The 17,870-nt window shown below is 42.1% G+C and overlaps 1 protein-coding gene across 6 annotated transcripts in view; it reads right to left on the bottom strand.

The window, feature by feature from the left end:
- Nucleotides 1–17,870, bottom strand: part of daam1a (dishevelled associated activator of morphogenesis 1a) — a 182,894-nt gene that overhangs the window by 70,464 nt on the left and 94,560 nt on the right. For all 6 annotated transcript variants that reach the window (XM_078562726.1, XM_078562729.1, XM_078562727.1 and 3 more), the window contains one exon: nt 15,260–15,349. In XM_078562726.1, coding sequence (XP_078418852.1) covers nt 15,260–15,349 — 90 coding nt within the window. The remainder of the gene's footprint in view (nt 1–15,259; nt 15,350–17,870) is intronic.

Genomic DNA, 17,870 nt, shown 5'->3' with positions numbered 1-17,870 from the left:
TATTCCAAATGAAATTTGAGCCTTCAGATTTGAGATCCATTCATGATTACAGGTATCTAACAGACATTAAATGTTTCTTAGACTGCAACAGTCGTTACATCCTGAGATCCACAGTGCCATGCACCACCGCCGCATGTACAATCTCAACCACTTTCTTCAGCAGCATGACTCATTCTATCTCAAAGCTGTCCAGCTCCACAGTTTCATTTCGTCACTGAACTCATTCAACGCATAACAAAACTCTCAGGTGTTAAGCTTCAACAACTCACTGGTACCAACACCCCTCCGGACCTCTCTCCCCCTTCACTTCCCTGTGACCTCAGCCTTCTTCTAATCTCACCTCTTGCCGTGTATTCACAATACCCTCTGACCTTCCCTTCTGATGCTGAACAATCGGTCCTTGGCAAGGGATTTAGCTTTATCTCCTTGCACTCCTACCTTAATTAATTTTGAGCTGGCATGACGTTGAGTTCTTCTTCCATCGCCTTTCCCTCCTTCCCACTTCTTTGGCCAGGAGTCCTCCCTCACTCAACATACCCTTACACCCATCTCCAACGTTCTCCCTCTACTGGACCCCTCACTGTGGCATCTTACCCCCTCAGTTATTTCATCACGAACTGCCAGCGTGACACTGGCCATCTCAATTTCTCTGCTCATCACCCACTCCAACTTGTGCCCCTCTGAACTTGCTTCACTGTTCTCTCAGGTCTAACCTTGACATTGTTATCAAAACCTGCTGACAAGGGTGGTGCTGTCTGGCAAACTCTACCTTGCAGATGCAGAACGCCAACTCTCTGATGCTACCTCCTACATCTCCGTTGGCCATGACTCCACCACCGAACATAAAGCCATTGTTTCAAGAACAGTCACTGACCTCATCTCCTCTGGTGATCTTCCCTCCACAGCTTCCCACCTCAGTTCCCCAACCTTGTACGACTCACTTCTACCTCCTTCCAATAATCCATTAGCAGGACTGCCCTAGTAAACATTCTTTCAGCCTGCTCCTGCCCCACTGGCCTCATTTCTTCCTACCTCAACTCTTTCTTTCTTTATCCAGTCTTTCCCAACTTACATCTGATGCCCTCTGTCATTTTGAAAGTTTACAATTTCCTGGTCCTGTTCTCCTCTATCATGGAAGCCCAATCTGTGCACACCTTCATCCCCAACCAAGATGGCCTGAACGCTTGCTGCTGCTTCTTGAACAGAGGCTCAGTCTGTCTTTTTTTATTCATTCATGGGATGTGGGTGTCGCTGGCTAGGGCCAGCATTTATTGTCCATCCCGAATTGCCCTTGTTCAGAGGGCATTTAAGAGTCAACCACATCTCCATCTACTACCACCCTCCTTCACCTGACTGAACTTGTTCTCTCATTGAGCTATTTCTTATTTTACTCATCTCACTTCCTCCAAATAAAAAGGTGATGCTATGGGTACCCACATGGGTCCTAGCCTTCAAAAAGGCAGGCATAGCTATGTTGAGTATTTCTTGCTCCAGTCCTACTCGGGCCCCCACCCTCAACACTTCTTTCTGGTACACTGATGACTGTATCAGTGCCATATCCTGCTCTCATTCCCAAACTGGAAAACTTGATATTAACTTTGCTTCCAATTTCCACCCTTCTCAGTTTCACATGGTTCATCTCTGGCTCTTCCCTTCCTTGACTGCTCTGTTTCTAAGTATGGTGATAGGCTATCAACTAATATTCATTATAAGCCCATTGACTCCCATAGCTACCTCAACTACAGTTCCACACATCCTGCTTTCTGTAAGGACTCCATTCCATTCACCCAGTTCCTCTGTCTGTCGCATATGTTCTGATGATGTTACAGTCCACAACAGGCCTTGAGGTGTCTTTGTTTCTCAACTCAGGATTCCCCCAACATGATCAACAGGGCCCTCGACCATGTCTGCCACATTTCCCACACTTCTGCCTCATCCCTTCCCCTCCCTCCCAGAACCATGATAAGTTCCCCTTGTCCTCACCTTCCATCTCACTAGCTTCCGGGTCATTTTCCACCATTTCTGCCTCCTCCAGCATGATGCCACCAAACACATCTTCCACTCCCCTTTCAGAATTCCGAAGCACAGTTCCCTCCATGATACCCTGATCTACTCCTCAGTCAACCCTGATCTACTCCTCAGTCAACCCAAGACCCTGCCCACTTCCCATGGCACCTTTCCATGCACACGCATTTATAACACCTGCCCTTTTACCTTACCTCTCTCCTCAATGTTCAAAGCCCCAAAACTAATGTAATGGCTAAATCCACAAAACATTTTCATTTAAATTACTGCACTTAACCCAAGTCCAGCATTCAACTGTATATTTGACTTTTCACAAATGTCAAAATGTTCTGAAAACCTCAACAATTCTATTCAAATTTTAATTTGAAATTCCCTAACCATGCACTGTTAAATTACACTGTTAAATTATATCAACTACAGGTGGTATCATTAGAAGTATATTTGGAGGTAGAACAATACTTTTTGCATTTTAATAGCTTTTTAAATTTATTGCTGTAATAAAGGCAAATCTCCATAGAGAACACAGCAATGTACTTTTCACAACATACACCAGAAAGTTATTATTGGTAGAAGGGGTGCGAAAGTAAACAATTTAGTTTTACACCAGAGAAGAAAGTACGGAAACATTTAAAAAATAAAGTTCAAGTTAAAGTAAATGAGAGGCAAAAAAATCATAGACGGCCACTCAGTTAAGCTTCCTTGAACAAGCTATCCAATTAGTCACGGCATGGGGAAAATATGCATTAAGGTAATCAGAACTATTTAAATCTTAATTGTTATTAAAACTTGGAATTTTGTTTATTTTTGTAGTTAAAATCTAAATTAATAAAGTATTCCTGAGCTTCATTAGCTGAGCAACCCCCACCGCCACCCACTGTATCTATATCATAGATAATCAGCTGAAAACACAAGTCAGTCCAGGAAAACAAGTCTCCCATCATATGCTTTCAATGAATAAAATGCAACACATCCACCAAAAATAAACATTGTAGATGAGCAAATAGACAAGATTTACCATTAGTAAGCAAGCTCAAATTGATATGTTTAATTGCCTTTAGGTTTCAGTCTGACTGTTAGCATATTTGCAGTTAGCTTCAATGAAAAAGAAAAACATCTCTAATGAGAGCAATACTGCAACAGCAAACAGGCCCAAGACTGTTTCGACCAGGATGACAATGTGAAGCTGAGTAGTTAGTTAGACAAAGTGAAAAAAATTGAGAAATTTAAAAAAATGTCACGTTATGAAAAGGCCAAGAGAATAGGCAGCTCCCCAAAAAGCTCAATAACAGCATGCAAGTGGAATGTAACATGCAGCTGATAGAATTTAGGCAAGTATACTAAACGTACTATCATTTTTATTCCAAGGGGAAAAAAAAAGACAAATTCAGTTTTCTGTAGTAACAAAATTGCTGATGAGGATTTCAGTGCTGGAAGGATATTTATTTCGGTTTTTTTTAATTCAGTCACAGGATGTGGGCTTCGCTGGACCAACATTTATTGCCCATCCCGAGTTGCCCATGAGAAGGTGGTGGTGAGCTGCCTTCTTGAACTGCTACAGTCCATGTGGTGTAGGTACACCCACAGTGCTATTTGGAAGGGAGTTCCAATATTTTGACCCAGCAACAGTGAAGGAACAACAACATATTTCCAAGTCAGGATGGTGAGTCACTTGGAGGGGAACTTCCTGGTGGTGATGTTCCCATCTATCTCCTGCCCTTGTCCTTCTAGATGGTAGTGGTCGTGAGTTTGGAAGGTACTGTCTAAGGAGCCTTGGTGAATTCCTGCAATGCATTTTGTAGATGGTACACACTGCTGCTACTGTGCGTTGATGCTGGAGGGAGTAAATGCTTGTGGATGTGGTGCCAATCAAGTGGTTGCTTTGTCCTGGACAGTGTCAAGCTTTGAGTATTGTTGGAGCTGCGCTCATCCAGGCAGGCGGAAAGTATTCCATCACACTCCTGACCTGTGCCTTGTAGATGGTGGACAGGCTTTGGGGAGTCAGGTGGTGAGTTACTCATGCAGGATTCCTAGCCTCTGACCTGCTCTTGTAGCCACAATATTTATATGGCTAGTCCAGTTCAGTTTCTGGTCAATGGTAACCCCCAGGATGCTGATAGTGGGGGATTCAGTGATGGCAATGCCATTGAACATCCAGGGGCGATGGTTAAATTCTCTCTTGTTGGAGATGGTCATTACCTGGCATTTGTGTGGCACGAATGTTACTTGCCACTTGTCAGCCCAAGCCTGGATATAGTCCAGGTCTCGCTGCATTTGGACATGGACTGCTTCAGTATCTGAGTCACAAGTAATGCTAATATTGTGCAATCATCAGTAAGCATCCCCACTTCTGGCCTTAAGTTGGAAGGAAGGTCGTTGATGAAGCAGCTGAAAATAGTTGGGCCAAGGACACTACTGAGGAACTCCTGCAGTGATGTCCTGGAGCCGAGATGACTGACCTCCAACAACCTCAACCACCTTCCTTTGTGCTAGGTATGACTCCAACCAGTGGAGAGTTTTCCCCCTGATTCCCATTGACTCCAGTTTTGTTAGGGCTCCTTGATGCCACACTCAGTCAAATGTGGCCTTGATGTCAAAGGCAGTCACTCTCACCTCACCTCTGGAGTTCAGCTCTTTTGTCCATGTTTGAACCAAGGCTGTAATGAGGTCAGGAGCTGAGTCAATCTAGCGGAAGCTAAACTGGGCGTCAGTCTGCAGGTTATTGCTAAGCAAGCGCTGCTTGATAACACTGTTGATAACCCCTTCCATTTCTTTACTGATGATCAAGAGTAGACTGATGGGGCGGTAATCGGCCAGGTTGGATTTGTCCTGCTTTTTGTGTACAGGACGTACCTGAACAATTCTCCACATAGCCGGGTAGATGCCAGTATTGTAGCTGTACTGGCACAGCTTGGCTCGGGGCGCAGCAAGTTCTGGAGCACAAGTCTTCAGTACTATTGTGTAATATTGTCAGGCCCCATAGCCTTTGCACTATTCAGTGCCTTCAGCCATTTCTTGATATCACAGAGTGAATTGAATTGGTTGAAGACTGGCATCTGTGATGCTGGGGTGCTCCGGAGGAAGCCGAGATGGATCATCCACTCAGCACTTCTGGCTGAAGATTGTAGCAAATGCTTCAGCCTCATCTTTTGCACTGTTCTGCTGGGCTCTCCATCATTGAGGATGGGGATATTTGTACAGACTCCTCCTCCAGTGAGTTGCTTAATTGTCCACCACCATTCACAACTGGATGTGGCAGGACTGCAGAGTTTAGATCTGATTCGTTGGTTGTGGGATCACTTAGCCCTGTCCATCACTTTCTGCTTGGCACACAAGTAGTCCTGTGTTATAGCTTCAGCAGACTGACACCTCATTTTTAGGTATGCCTGGTACTGCTCCTGGCACACCCTCCTGCACTCTTCATTGAACCAGGGTTGATCCTTTGGCTTGATGATAATGGTAGAGTGGGGAATATGTTGGGCCATGAGGTTACAAATTGTGTTAAAGTGCAATTCTGCTGCTGAGGGTCCACAGAGCCTCATGGATGCCCAGTCTTGGCGAGCTTTTGGCACCTATTCTAATTGTACCTTCTCAAGCCAGAAAACAAAATCCTGGAAGGATTACAGAAATTTTAAACTAAAAATGAAGTAATTGGTATAGACTGAAATACATTTTTATTGGGTCCTGTTCCTTGTTTTGGGAACTTAATGCCAGATGCATCAAGTTAAATTGTCGAATGAAACCTTTTACCTTAAAATATCCCAACCAGTCATGCATTCTATATTCACAAGTTAAAACTAGCTCACCCTCATTTATTGTTTATTGCCCAGACCCCTTATTAGAAGTGACTGGATTAAGGGCATGCTAATTTGATTAGTCCAGGTACAATGGCCTCGATGAGGTGTCAGCTGTGGCTCAGTGCATAGCACCCTCACCTTTGAGTCAGAAGGTTGTGGGTTCATGTCCCACTCCAGGACTTTGAACAAAAAAAAAGTCAAGAACTGTGAATGTACTCGAAAGAGTTACAATGGCCTCGAAAAGACAATTGGATTCCAGCTGGCCAGCCTCATTCTTGGAAATACCACAATAGTTAACAGGAGGAGGTGGTTCCATGAACATCCCCATCCTCAGATAGCTGAGTACAGCACCTGACAGCAAAAAGTAAGGCTGAAGAGTTTGCAACCATCTTCAGTCAGAATTGCCAAAGGTCCATTTCCACCTCTTCCTCAGGGCCCACCATTACAGAAGCAAGTCTTTGTGAAAGGCTTTTAGCCTCAATAACACCCAGGCTGTAGTGAAGACATGTAGTCCGGAACGATCTATACCTTGTGTCAAGCTGTTCCAGTGCAGCTACAACACTGGCATTTATTCAACAAAGTAAAAAATTGCCCAGATATGTTCTGTCCACAAAAAGCAGGACAATTCCAATCCAGCTAATTCTCGATCCATCAGCCTACAATCGATAATCAGCAAAATGATAGAAAGGGTTGTCAACATTGCTTGTGAGGTGCCTTTACTCACCAACAACCTGCACAAAGGAAGGTGTTTGTGGTTGTTGGAAGCCAATCATTTCAGCCCCATGACACTGCTACAGGAGTTCCTAGGTTAGTATTCTGAACATAGCCATCTCCAGCTTCTTCATCAATGACCTCGCCATTACAGGGTGAAAAGTGGAAATATTTGCTGAAGATTGCATTGAACAGTGCTATTTGCACCTCCTCAGATAATGAATCAGCCTGTGCCCACATGCAGCAAGACCTTGCCAGCATCCAGCCTTGCACTAATAAGTGCAAGTAACATCTGTCACACTCAAGTGCCAGGCAATAATCATCTCCAAAAATGAGTCGAACCATCTCCCCATGACATTCAACAGCATTACTGTTGTTGAATCCCCCACCAGCATCCCAGGGGTCACCATAGACAAAAAACCTTAACTGAACCATTGATATAAATATGGTGGCTACATGAGCAGGTCTGAGGCTGGGCATTCTGCAACAGGCGACTCACCTCCTCAATTACCAAAGCCTGCCCACCATCTACAATGCACAAGTCAAGAATGTTATGGGACATTCACTTGCCAGAGTACAGCTCCAACAACACTCAAGCAGCTTGATACCATGAGGACAAAGCAGCCCATTTGACTGGCATACCATCCATAACCTTAAACCTTCGCTCCTGCGACCACCAGCACATCTGGCTGCAGTGTGTGCCTTCTGCAGCAACTTGCCAAGGCTTCTTTCTTTAGCACCACCTTCCAAACCTGTGACCTCTACCACCTAGAAACACAAGAGCAGCAGGTGCATGGGAACAACAATATCTGCAAATTGCCCACCAGCCTGACTTGGAAACATCAGCATTATGGGAGTACCTTCGCTACAGTGATTTAAGGTGGCGCCTCACCACCACCTTCAAGGGAAAATTAGGGATGGACAATAAATGCTGACCTTGCAAGGGATGACCTCATTCCACAAGTGAATAAAAAAAAGCTTCTTACAACCATGTATCAAGTTTTTCCATGGGGATCTATCTAATTATTTCTTCAATTTTCAAACACAATCAGATCTTGTTGCCTCCCTTATTAGGCAATTCCGTTTATTTACTGCCCCTGATGTGAAGTATTTTAATTTAAACTATCTTATCCACCATCCCTCTTCTAAACTTTGAGGCAATGCTTTCTTGTAGAGCCTGTGGCTATGTTAAACATATTCGCATTCATTATGGCCATACCATTCAGCATCCTGATGCTTCATTAAGATCTCCATCAAGCCTGATCTTCTCCAGTTTATATATTTCCACTTTCTGAAGCCTCCCCATATAATTCAGATATCTAGTCCCAACAGTTTTTCATTGCACCATATCCAGTAGCTAAACGTCTTACTCATTGCCACAACTGAGATGGCCTACCACATGTGGAGGTCCAGGACTCTGTACAAACTCAAACACTTGCTGAGGATTGAGGCTTGAAATAACATTAAGTTAAGAGTTCTGTTGAAGAATCAAACCAAAGCAGGAATGTGTCTGAAGAAGAGTCATACGGACTCGAAATGTTATCTCTGTCTCTCTCTCCACAGATGCTGTCAGACCTGCTGATTTTTTCCAGCATTTTTTGTTTCAGATTTCCAGCATCCGCAGTATTTTGCCTTTATTATAGGGATGTGTCTTTGTCTTTTAGATGTTGATCAATCTGTTGTGCATTTTAAACTTAAAGCTTAAGGCCAGAAATTTTTCTGGCAACTTCTGTTCTGTTTTCACTTTAAGGAGCTGTTAATCAGCAATTCAGTTTTAAACAGCACAGCATTATAAGCTTTTTCAGATTAATCTCCCAGTGAAGAGGAAATAAGTGGAGTTGGCTGAGGATAGGTGAAAGAAATTACAGCATAAGCCAGTTGTAGACTGGAGATGTGTTGACAGGAGAGACATAGTCAGGAGAGGAAGAACTTGAAATAAGATGGTGCATCGAATAGGGAGACATGTCACCAGCAGCCTCACCCAACAGCTAAAGCCGCCAATTGTACAATAAGCCTATATAGCGAATCGGACAGAAAACGCCAACATAGCATGTTACAATAAGTAAAAAGTTTGTTGACAGAAAATGCATGTCCCACGCAAGATTTTCTATGGATGATTATTAACGAATCATTCATGGCATTACTCACAGTAAATCAGAAAATGTATTTCAAGATTAACAATTTTATAGCAGGCTAGAAAAAGTGATTTTATTTCATTCAAAGGGAAATACAATTTCTAGAAGTTTAGATTGGGTTTATGAAAAGCAAAGACCGGAAATTTAATCTTTAGCCACTTAGGATGGAAGCAATTTATGTAAAAACAGCCAGAGGGGAATGTATTATTTAAGATCAGAATGACTTAATAAAAGGCTGAAACTAGGATTTAAAGATTTTAACATATGATTCATTAATGCACTGGGAACGAAGTGGTTTAATAATAATGTTTATTTTAAGTTGCTATTTATTTGAAAACTGGTGCAATGAACTTGAAAAAAATTAAAGAATGTGTTATGGGCAATGAGTAAAATAAAATAAATTTTAACGCCATTCAAATTGAAATGAAATGAAAGATTAATTGCAACTGGAAATTGAAGAGAAAACTGGTGGCTGAGGAACTTAAAGCTTTGATCTGAGAGAAGTGAGCAATTGTTTATTTGGGGAGGAAAGAAGGAGAAGAAAAAGGACAGCATAGAAGAAACCACTAGCAATTTATTTCAAATTTTGATGACAGCAGTAAAAAGTAGTAAAACAGCGACAGCAGGAAGTTAAAAATATCACATCAAGAGCAGAGGTAGATTTCAGCTCCGAAAAGCAAACATTTACTTTTCAGGGGCAGGGGATTGTGAAGAGACTTATTTATAAAAGGCTGGGAATACACTAATTGGAGATAGTTTAGCTATTTAATAATAAGGCTTAAAATGGCAGATGGAATTAGGAAACATACTTTATAGGCTAGTGCCCAAGTACCAGCTAGTGACTGGAATTTTGCAACTACATCACAACAGCTTCAGGCTTACCTATATTACCAGATTCAATTCTAATGAAAAGCATCACTCAAAAATATGAAACAAGAAGCACAGTTTGAGGACAGGAATTGTGTACCATTTGCAAAGAATTTAGCGTGTAGACGTCCATTAATATATACAATTTTGCATTTAAAGAGCTAAAGTAGTAGACAGTCAGGACTTTAAAAACTTCAGATCAACAGGATGTAATAACTAATTACATAACCACATAATAACTGATGGTGAAATTATATTTGCGAAGGCTGACAACATTTTGGAAACAAGGTATGTGAACTTCTTTTCAAGATTGAAAACCTTACCCACAAAAGGCTTCAGATATTGAGACGATTGCAGCTTTCAAAACTAAGATTGTTGTTAGGTAGGCTATCAAGGAACATGGAGCAAAAGTGGCAAAATGCAGGTTAGGCACATGAAGAGGGGGGCAGTGGTTTTCACTGGGCTAGTAACCCAGAGACCCAGAGTAACGCTCTGGGGGACCCAGGTTCGAATCCCATCATGGCAGATGGTGAAATTTGAATCCAATAAAAATGAAACCAGTGTCATACAAACCCACCTGGTTCACTAATGTACTTTAGGGAAGAAAATCTGTCATTCTTACCTGGACCAGCCTACATGCGACTCCAGACCCACAGCAATGTGGCTGACTCTTAATACCCACTGAAATGGCTGAGCAAGCCACTCAGTTGTAAAAGTCTAAAGGAATGAAACCTGATGGATCACCCTGCAACAGCCTAGGCACCAGAAACGACAACGGTAAACTCAGCCCTGTCGACCCTGCAAAGTCGCTGGTGCCAAAATCAGGAGAGCTGTCTCAGGATAGTCAAGCAACAGCCTGACATTGTCATATTCATGAAATCGTAACTTTACAAACCATCACCATTCCTGGGTATGTCCTATGCCACCAGCAGGACAGACCCAGCAGAGGTGGCAGCACAGTGGTATACAGTCAGGAGCAAATTGCCATGGGAGTCCTGGCCATGGTATCAGGTCAAACACGGGCAAGGAAACCTCCTGCTGGTTACCACACACCGCACTCCCCTCAGCTGATGAATTAGTACGCCCCCATGTTGAACACCACTTGGAGGAAACACCGAGGTGGCAAGGGTGCAAAATGTACTCTGGGTGGGAGACTTCAATGTCCATCACCAAGAGTGGCTCAGTAGCAACACCACAGATCGAACTGGCCAAGTCCTAAAGGACATAGTTGCTAGGCTGGATCTGTGGCATGTGGTGAGAACACTAAAAAGAGGGAAAAGCATACTTGACCTCATCCTCACCAACCTGCCTGCTGCTGATGCATCCATTTATGACAGTATCGGTAGGAGTGACCACCACAGTCCTTGTGGAGATGAAACCCCGTTTTCACATTGAGAATACCCTCCATCATGGTGTGTAGCACTACCACCATGCTAAATGGGATAGATTTCAAACAGATCTAGCAACTCAAGATTGAGCATCAGCGAGGCACTGTGGGCCATCAGCAGCAGAATTGTACTCAACCACAATCTGTAACCTCATGACCTGCCATATCCTCCCTCTAGCACTACCACCAAGCCAGATCATCAACTCTGGATCAATGAAGAGTACAGGACGGCATATCAGGAGCAACAGCAGGCATACCTAAAAATGAAGTGCCAAACTGGTGAAGCTACAACACAAAACTACTTGTGTGCCATACAGCTTTGTCTATCATTTGCTACTTACACTAAGTGATCCCACAACCAACGGATCAGATCTAAGCTCTGCAGTCCTGCCACATTCAGCTGTGAATGGTGGTGGGCAATTAAACAACTCACGAGAGGAAACGTTTCCACAAATATCCCCATCCTCAATGATGGAGGAGCCCAGCACATCAGTGTTAAAGATAAGGCTGATGCATTTGCAACAATCTTCAGCCAGAAGTGCCGAGTGAATGATCCATCTCTGCCTCCTCCATAGGTCCCCAGCATCACAGATGCCAGTCGTCAGCCAATTCAATTCACTCCATGTGATATCAAGAAATGGCTGAAGGCATTGGATACTGCAAAGGTTATGGGCCCGGACAATATTCCGGCAATAGTACTGAAGACTTGTGTTCTAGAACTTGCTGCGTCCCTAGCCAAGCTGTTCCAGTACAGCTACAACACTGGCAACTACCTGGCCATGTAGAAAATTGTCCAGGTATGTCCTGTACACAAAAAGCAGGACAAATCCAACCTGGCCAATTACCACTCCATCAGTCTACTCTCCATCATCAGTAAGGTGATGGAAGCGGTCATCAACCGTGCTATCAAGTGGCACTTGTTTAGTAATAACCTGCTCATTGTTTGGGTTCTGCCAGGGCATGGACATAAGAGCTGAATTCTACAAAGGAAGCGAGAGTGGCTGCCCTTGACACCCAGGCAGCATTTGACCCAGTGTGACATCCACAAGCCCCAGCAAAACTGGGATCAATGGAATTGGGGGGACAAACTGCTGGTTGGAGTCAAACCTAGCACAAAGGGAGAAGGTTGGGGTGTTGGAGGTCAATCATCTCAGTTCACAGGCATCATTGCAGGAGTTCCTCAGGGCAGTATCCTAGGCCCAATCATCTTCAGCTGCTTCATTAATGACCTTCCTTCCATTGTAAGGTCAGGAGTGGGCATGTTCGCTGATGATTGTACAATGTTCAGTACCATTCGCGACACTTCAGATACCGAAGCAGTCCATGTCTAAATGCAATATTTCCAAATGCAATGTCCAGGCTTGGGCTGACAAGTGGCAAGTAACATTTGCGCCACAGAAATACCAGGCAATGACCATTTCCAACAAGAGAGAATCCAACCATCACCCCTTGACATTCAATGGCATTACCTTGCTGAATCCCCCACTACCATCCTGGGGGGTTACCAATGACCAGAAACGGAGCTGGACTAGCCATATAAATACTGTGATGACAAGAACAGGTCAGTGGCTAGGAATCCTGCAACGAATAAGTCACCTCCTGACTCCCCAAAACCTATCCACCATCTATGAGGCACAAGTCAGGAGTGTGATAGAATATTCTCCACTTGCCTGGATGACTGCAGCTCCGCCAACACTCAAAAAGCTTGACACCATCCAGGACAAAGCAACCCACTTGATTAGCGCCACATCCACAAACATTCACTCCCTCCACCACTGACACACTGGCAGCAGTGTACACCATCTACAGGATGCACTGCAGGAACTCACAACCTTCCTTGGACAGCACCTCCCAAACCCATGAACACTACCACCTTGAAGGACATGGGCAGCAGACAGGTGCGATCGCCACCACCTGGAAGTTCCCCTCCAAGCCACTCACCATCCTGACATAGAAATATATCGCCGTTCTTTCACTGTTAGCTGGGTCAAAATCCTGGAACTCCCTCCCTAACGGCACTGTGGGTGTACCGACACCACGTGGACTGCAGCGGTTCAAGGCTTCTCTAGGGCAAGTAGGGATGGGCAATAAATGCTGGCCTAGCCAGTGACACCCAAATCCCATGAATGAATTAAAAAAATATCGGCCATGATCTAATTGAATGGAGGAGTAAGCCCGAAAGCCTGAATTGCCCATTTCTATTCCTAATGTTCCCATAACTGCTCAATCTCAAGCATACTGCGAGATGGAAGATATGAAGTCTCTTCAGCCAGCAGTTTGCCATCCATGTGCTAATTTCAATTTTACCTATATGTCAGGTCCAAACTAATGTTTTTAAAATTATTCAGATTGGTAACTTCAACTGCTGTGATAGTGATTGGTTAAATGCTCCAAGCGAAGGCTTGAAGGGTTTTTTCCATCAGGAAAAAAAAAACTAACTCCCACCCCCACCATCCCAGCAATGTTAAGGACTTGAAGTTGGAGATGGGAGATTTGAATAAGGCGGTTGCCCAAATAACCAGAGGCACTTAGATGCCACAGGCAAAGGAAGTTGTCATTTCTGACCATATTCTGGATATTGAAGTCAGGTTCGAGGAGAGTCTTAATGCCTGCATAATGAACCTAACATAATATGCAAAAGTATAGGTTCTTGAATTATAGATAGCAAACCTGTCCCCCAAATATACTTTATGCAATTTATGCTAAACACAATGACTGCCTTTGGACATATGTGAAGAGACTTAGGTTCACAATATATCACATTCCTAGAAGACTCAAAATATTCAGGATATGGATCTTTGGTTTACCAAGCACAATATTGCTTAAGAATGCAGTGAGAAGAGGATAAATGCACTAAAGACCAAAATTCAGCTGAGCAGGATGTTCAGGAGGGAGCATAGGGCTGCAGATCATCAGAAATAGGATGAGGCAAGCCAAGGGGAGATTTAGAAGATGCAGATGAATATACCAAAATGAGATATCACTTAGATTTTGAAGTCATCTGAGACCTGCTCAGGTGTCTAAAATGTGCTTGCACATGTAAGATAGCATGTTCCTGCTCATTACTTCGCGACACTGACCGAATCAGAAGGAAGTATTTTAACATACAAATCAGAAACAGAGGAAGAATAGCAGAGTCAGCCCAAGTGATTGATTTTTCTGGAGCATACACCAACACATATCAGTTGAATATGCCTTCCCTTCATAAATTGTTTCACATAGCTTGAGAGAGCAAGAGAGAGAGAGAACTATCCTCATCATTGAAATCACTTGAGTCATTTTAAGAAATGTACCCAATGAAAAACAAAAACTGTTACTGATTTTCATCAGCTGTAAAAGCTCCAAAACAAGGAAAATTTAAAGCCTGTCCCAGGCATGCAAGGTTCTAATTTTGTTTTTGTGACTTTTTTTTTAAAAAACAGAAAGATTGGCCCAGATTAAGGAAAATAGAGGAAAAATTTAGCTGCTTGGAGGCGAACACATGACATGACTAAGTTTAATATAGAGAGAACAATCTCAGCAAAAAAAATGTCATGAAACATTCAAACCAAGACCAAGTTGTTGGACCAGCATTCCATATTTAAGTACATCTCCCAGAAATGCAAAATGTACCAATCAATACACTATGGGCATTTTTATTGCTTTTACCAAAATGTATCAATGCAAATGGAATGCGAGTTAATTTTAATGGTTCTTCAATTGAAGAAAATGAAAACCTTCAGTGATCTAACAACAGAAATGATATCCTGTTATGTAGGACTATGATCATTTCTTCATCCTCTCTGCAACTCAAGAAAAATTACAACCACTTTATACTCTTCCTCTCTTCCTCCCAATTTCCATCGTTTGAAGGTTTTTATTCCAACTTACCAGCGTAACTAACTCAGTCCTCTCTTTTCTTGGTTCTCTCATATTATCAGCATTAGTTATCTGCACCAAGGGAAATAATGTATTGTCCCCTACCTAGAAAGCTTTCACCATATAATTTAGAAATGGAAATGAGGGAAAGTCAAGTGGAGCACAGATGCTACGACTTTACAAGGGGAGGAGAAAACACACCAGGAGCTACCTCTTGAATGCTGTTCTCAGAGTCATCACGTTAGCTAGTTAGAGGGGCAGCAGTAGGAACTGGAGCTCTGTTCTCTTTATTCTTTCTTACTCTGAAAGCAGCAAGGCAGGAACATTTAAAAAAAGGCAAACACACAAAGTAATGATGAATATTCTTCCTCTCGTGCAAATCATGAGTGACAAGTATACCCTGAATTCCAGTTCTCATATTTTTATCTTCATTAAAGTCTACTTTTAAAAAGGATAAGTTTTAAGAACAATAATTTTCTTACCTTTTTCTTACTACAGTATATCTGCCACTTCTTTTCTGCAGGAAGTGCAAACATGGCTTCCCTGTGTTTATCGGTAAGGTCAAGTTCATCCTAGGAAGATAAAATACAAGGTTACAGCCTTAGAAAACAAAACCATGTTTTAGTACATTTGTTATTTATAAGCTTTATGATACTAATAGTCAAACATTTATATAATGGGGTCTAGCTTTTACATTGGACTCTTGTACTCAAGAACTGCCAAGACTGACCAAATTAAAAGTCTGTCCTCTATTTACTTGTCCTGTTTAAAATCTTTTTTTTTTCATCTTCAGCCTATTCTAAAACCACAACACAAGATATATTGGCCATAACACTCAGAGGTCAGACAAATGGCAGGTGTAAGATGAGACAGCATATTATAACTGAGAACACATTTCTGAACCTTGGGTTCAAAGTACTAGGTTTTTATTAAAAAGAGAGGACGTTTTATATAGCATATAACTTGCTTTCCTTTAGGAGCTATTTATGTGAACACTAATGCAGAGAGCTACAGTTTCATCTTACACTAAACTGACCTCAAGGTGATCGAAACAGAAGCTGCTGTTGCACACCAACAATAGATAAAAACATTAATTTTCCATCACTGCCATAAAATGTGGTGGTGGTGTCAATCAGCATAATCCACATTAAGATGGAATGGACATTTCAATGTGTACAAATCCACGAAACAAAACCTATGCTTCTCAATAGTTCCATGTTCGTGAGGTGCTATTATGCATGGGATATAAACCAGAGGTTTGGTGATTAATTTGCCTGTACTAAGTTAGCGGAGCCAATCGACATACTTAAATGGGTGTCATAATTCTCAGGCTTTTGGAAAGGGCGGGGAAGAAAACAACTGGTGCTCAAGCTCTGCATCACTATTCAAAGATTCTCAAGAATATGCCTGGACACTGTACAAGGACACAACTGAACTGAGCAATGAAGCTCCCTCTTTAATTAGCCTGATAATACTCACTATCCTCACTCATTTATGAAGAATGTTCAATTCAGTGGAGTACTGAATGCTCTCAGCAAACATGCAGCATCAGCAAGGACAAAGGAGGGCAGCCAAGGAAAAAGGAGAAGAATGAAAAAGAAATATGGTTAAAGATATATCCTAATATTCTTGCCAAATAGTGAAACAGGCCTGGGTTTTGCAGTAGGAATGTGGCAAAACTGTCAGCATTCACCACCATTAGTCCTCTGAAACTGACAGCAACTTCTGGGCTTTACATATATGCAGTTAAATGCTGAAATCCACAAGTTGCTATATTGTATTCTACTCTTCTCCATTGGGTGTGCTGTTGAAGAACCACCAATCTGCATTCAATTAGACTACAACACAAAACTGACAAGAACATGCCCTCTATTAGTCTTGCTGTAAAAAGCCTTAAATGAGGCATAACTGGATATTTAACGGTAAAATTCAGAAGAATCTTTCTGGAAAAATTAATTCTATATTTGTGGAAAGTCAAGTTTCTCTCTCAAGATTAAAACATTAAAATATGGATTTTTTTCAAATTCTTGAAATTTCAACTTCTGCCTTAACCCCATGTATGTGCCACACACTCTAAAATTTAATTACAAGTGGAGGGAAAGTGTTTTTTACATCCTGGTTTGCTGTCTGTGAGAATACTTCAATGTGATTGGGTATTTGCACTGCTTGATGACATCGCTGTTCCTGGACACCTGGAAATTCCATCGACCTGGTGCCAGATTCTAAGCTTGGGAAAGGGGAAATCCACCCCATAAAGATAGGTCCTTACAGCCATGCAACCACAAATACAAGACCACAAGCTCATTAATGTTTGCTTGCACCTCCAGAAAAGAGGTGGCCTTAATTTAACATCTCAATTGAAAAATGGTGTCTCCCAAAATACTGGAATATCATCTTAGATTATGAGTGACAAACATGGTGTAAAACACTGCCTTAACTTGGCAATCACTTTTCTATCAGATTAGTGATTTAATTTAGATCTCATCACAACAGAACACAAATTTGACTTATCACTGGATCACTGGATCCTTTAGTTATTCTTACCTGGGCTTTCTGCGCCTGGGTAAATTTTCATGACTCGAGTGTTAAGGCAAATGCTAAATACTCAACAGCTCAAAATGGCAGGGATGTCAAATGTAATTTTGCCACAGTGGGTGATTCATAATAACACCTATCAGTATATTTACACACAACCGAGCTATGTGACACAATTAAAGTACTGAAGTAATTTAGAGGCTGCTGCATAATAAGGTCATTAAATGTCTTGCAGGGGCTGGGGAAAGACTTTTCAATAATATATTTCTAATTAGTCAACTCCAACTATGAAGGACTGTATTAATATGCACAGTCAGCAATGATTCCCCAAAAGCCTATCACTTTTTTTAAACAAAGAATATAATTTAGCAATATTCATCATACTTTGCTTTATTTTAAAATACATAGGATATCAAAAGGCTGTTTTTCTTCTGATCTGCAGCCAGAAGTTTGCAAGCACCTTGGGCATATGTCACTATTCATCATCATTGCTGGGTCAAAATTCTGGAACACTGCGGGATTAGTCTCATCACATGGACTCCAGTGCTTCAAGGCAGT

The sequence above is a fragment of the Cetorhinus maximus genome, chromosome 18 (genome assembly GCF_964194155.1).
Source record: "Cetorhinus maximus chromosome 18, sCetMax3.hap1.1, whole genome shotgun sequence".
In the NCBI taxonomy this organism is placed as follows: Eukaryota; Metazoa; Chordata; class Chondrichthyes; order Lamniformes; family Cetorhinidae; genus Cetorhinus; species Cetorhinus maximus.
Note: the sequence above shows the minus strand (reverse complement) of the source record. Positions and strands in the feature narration are given on the sequence as shown.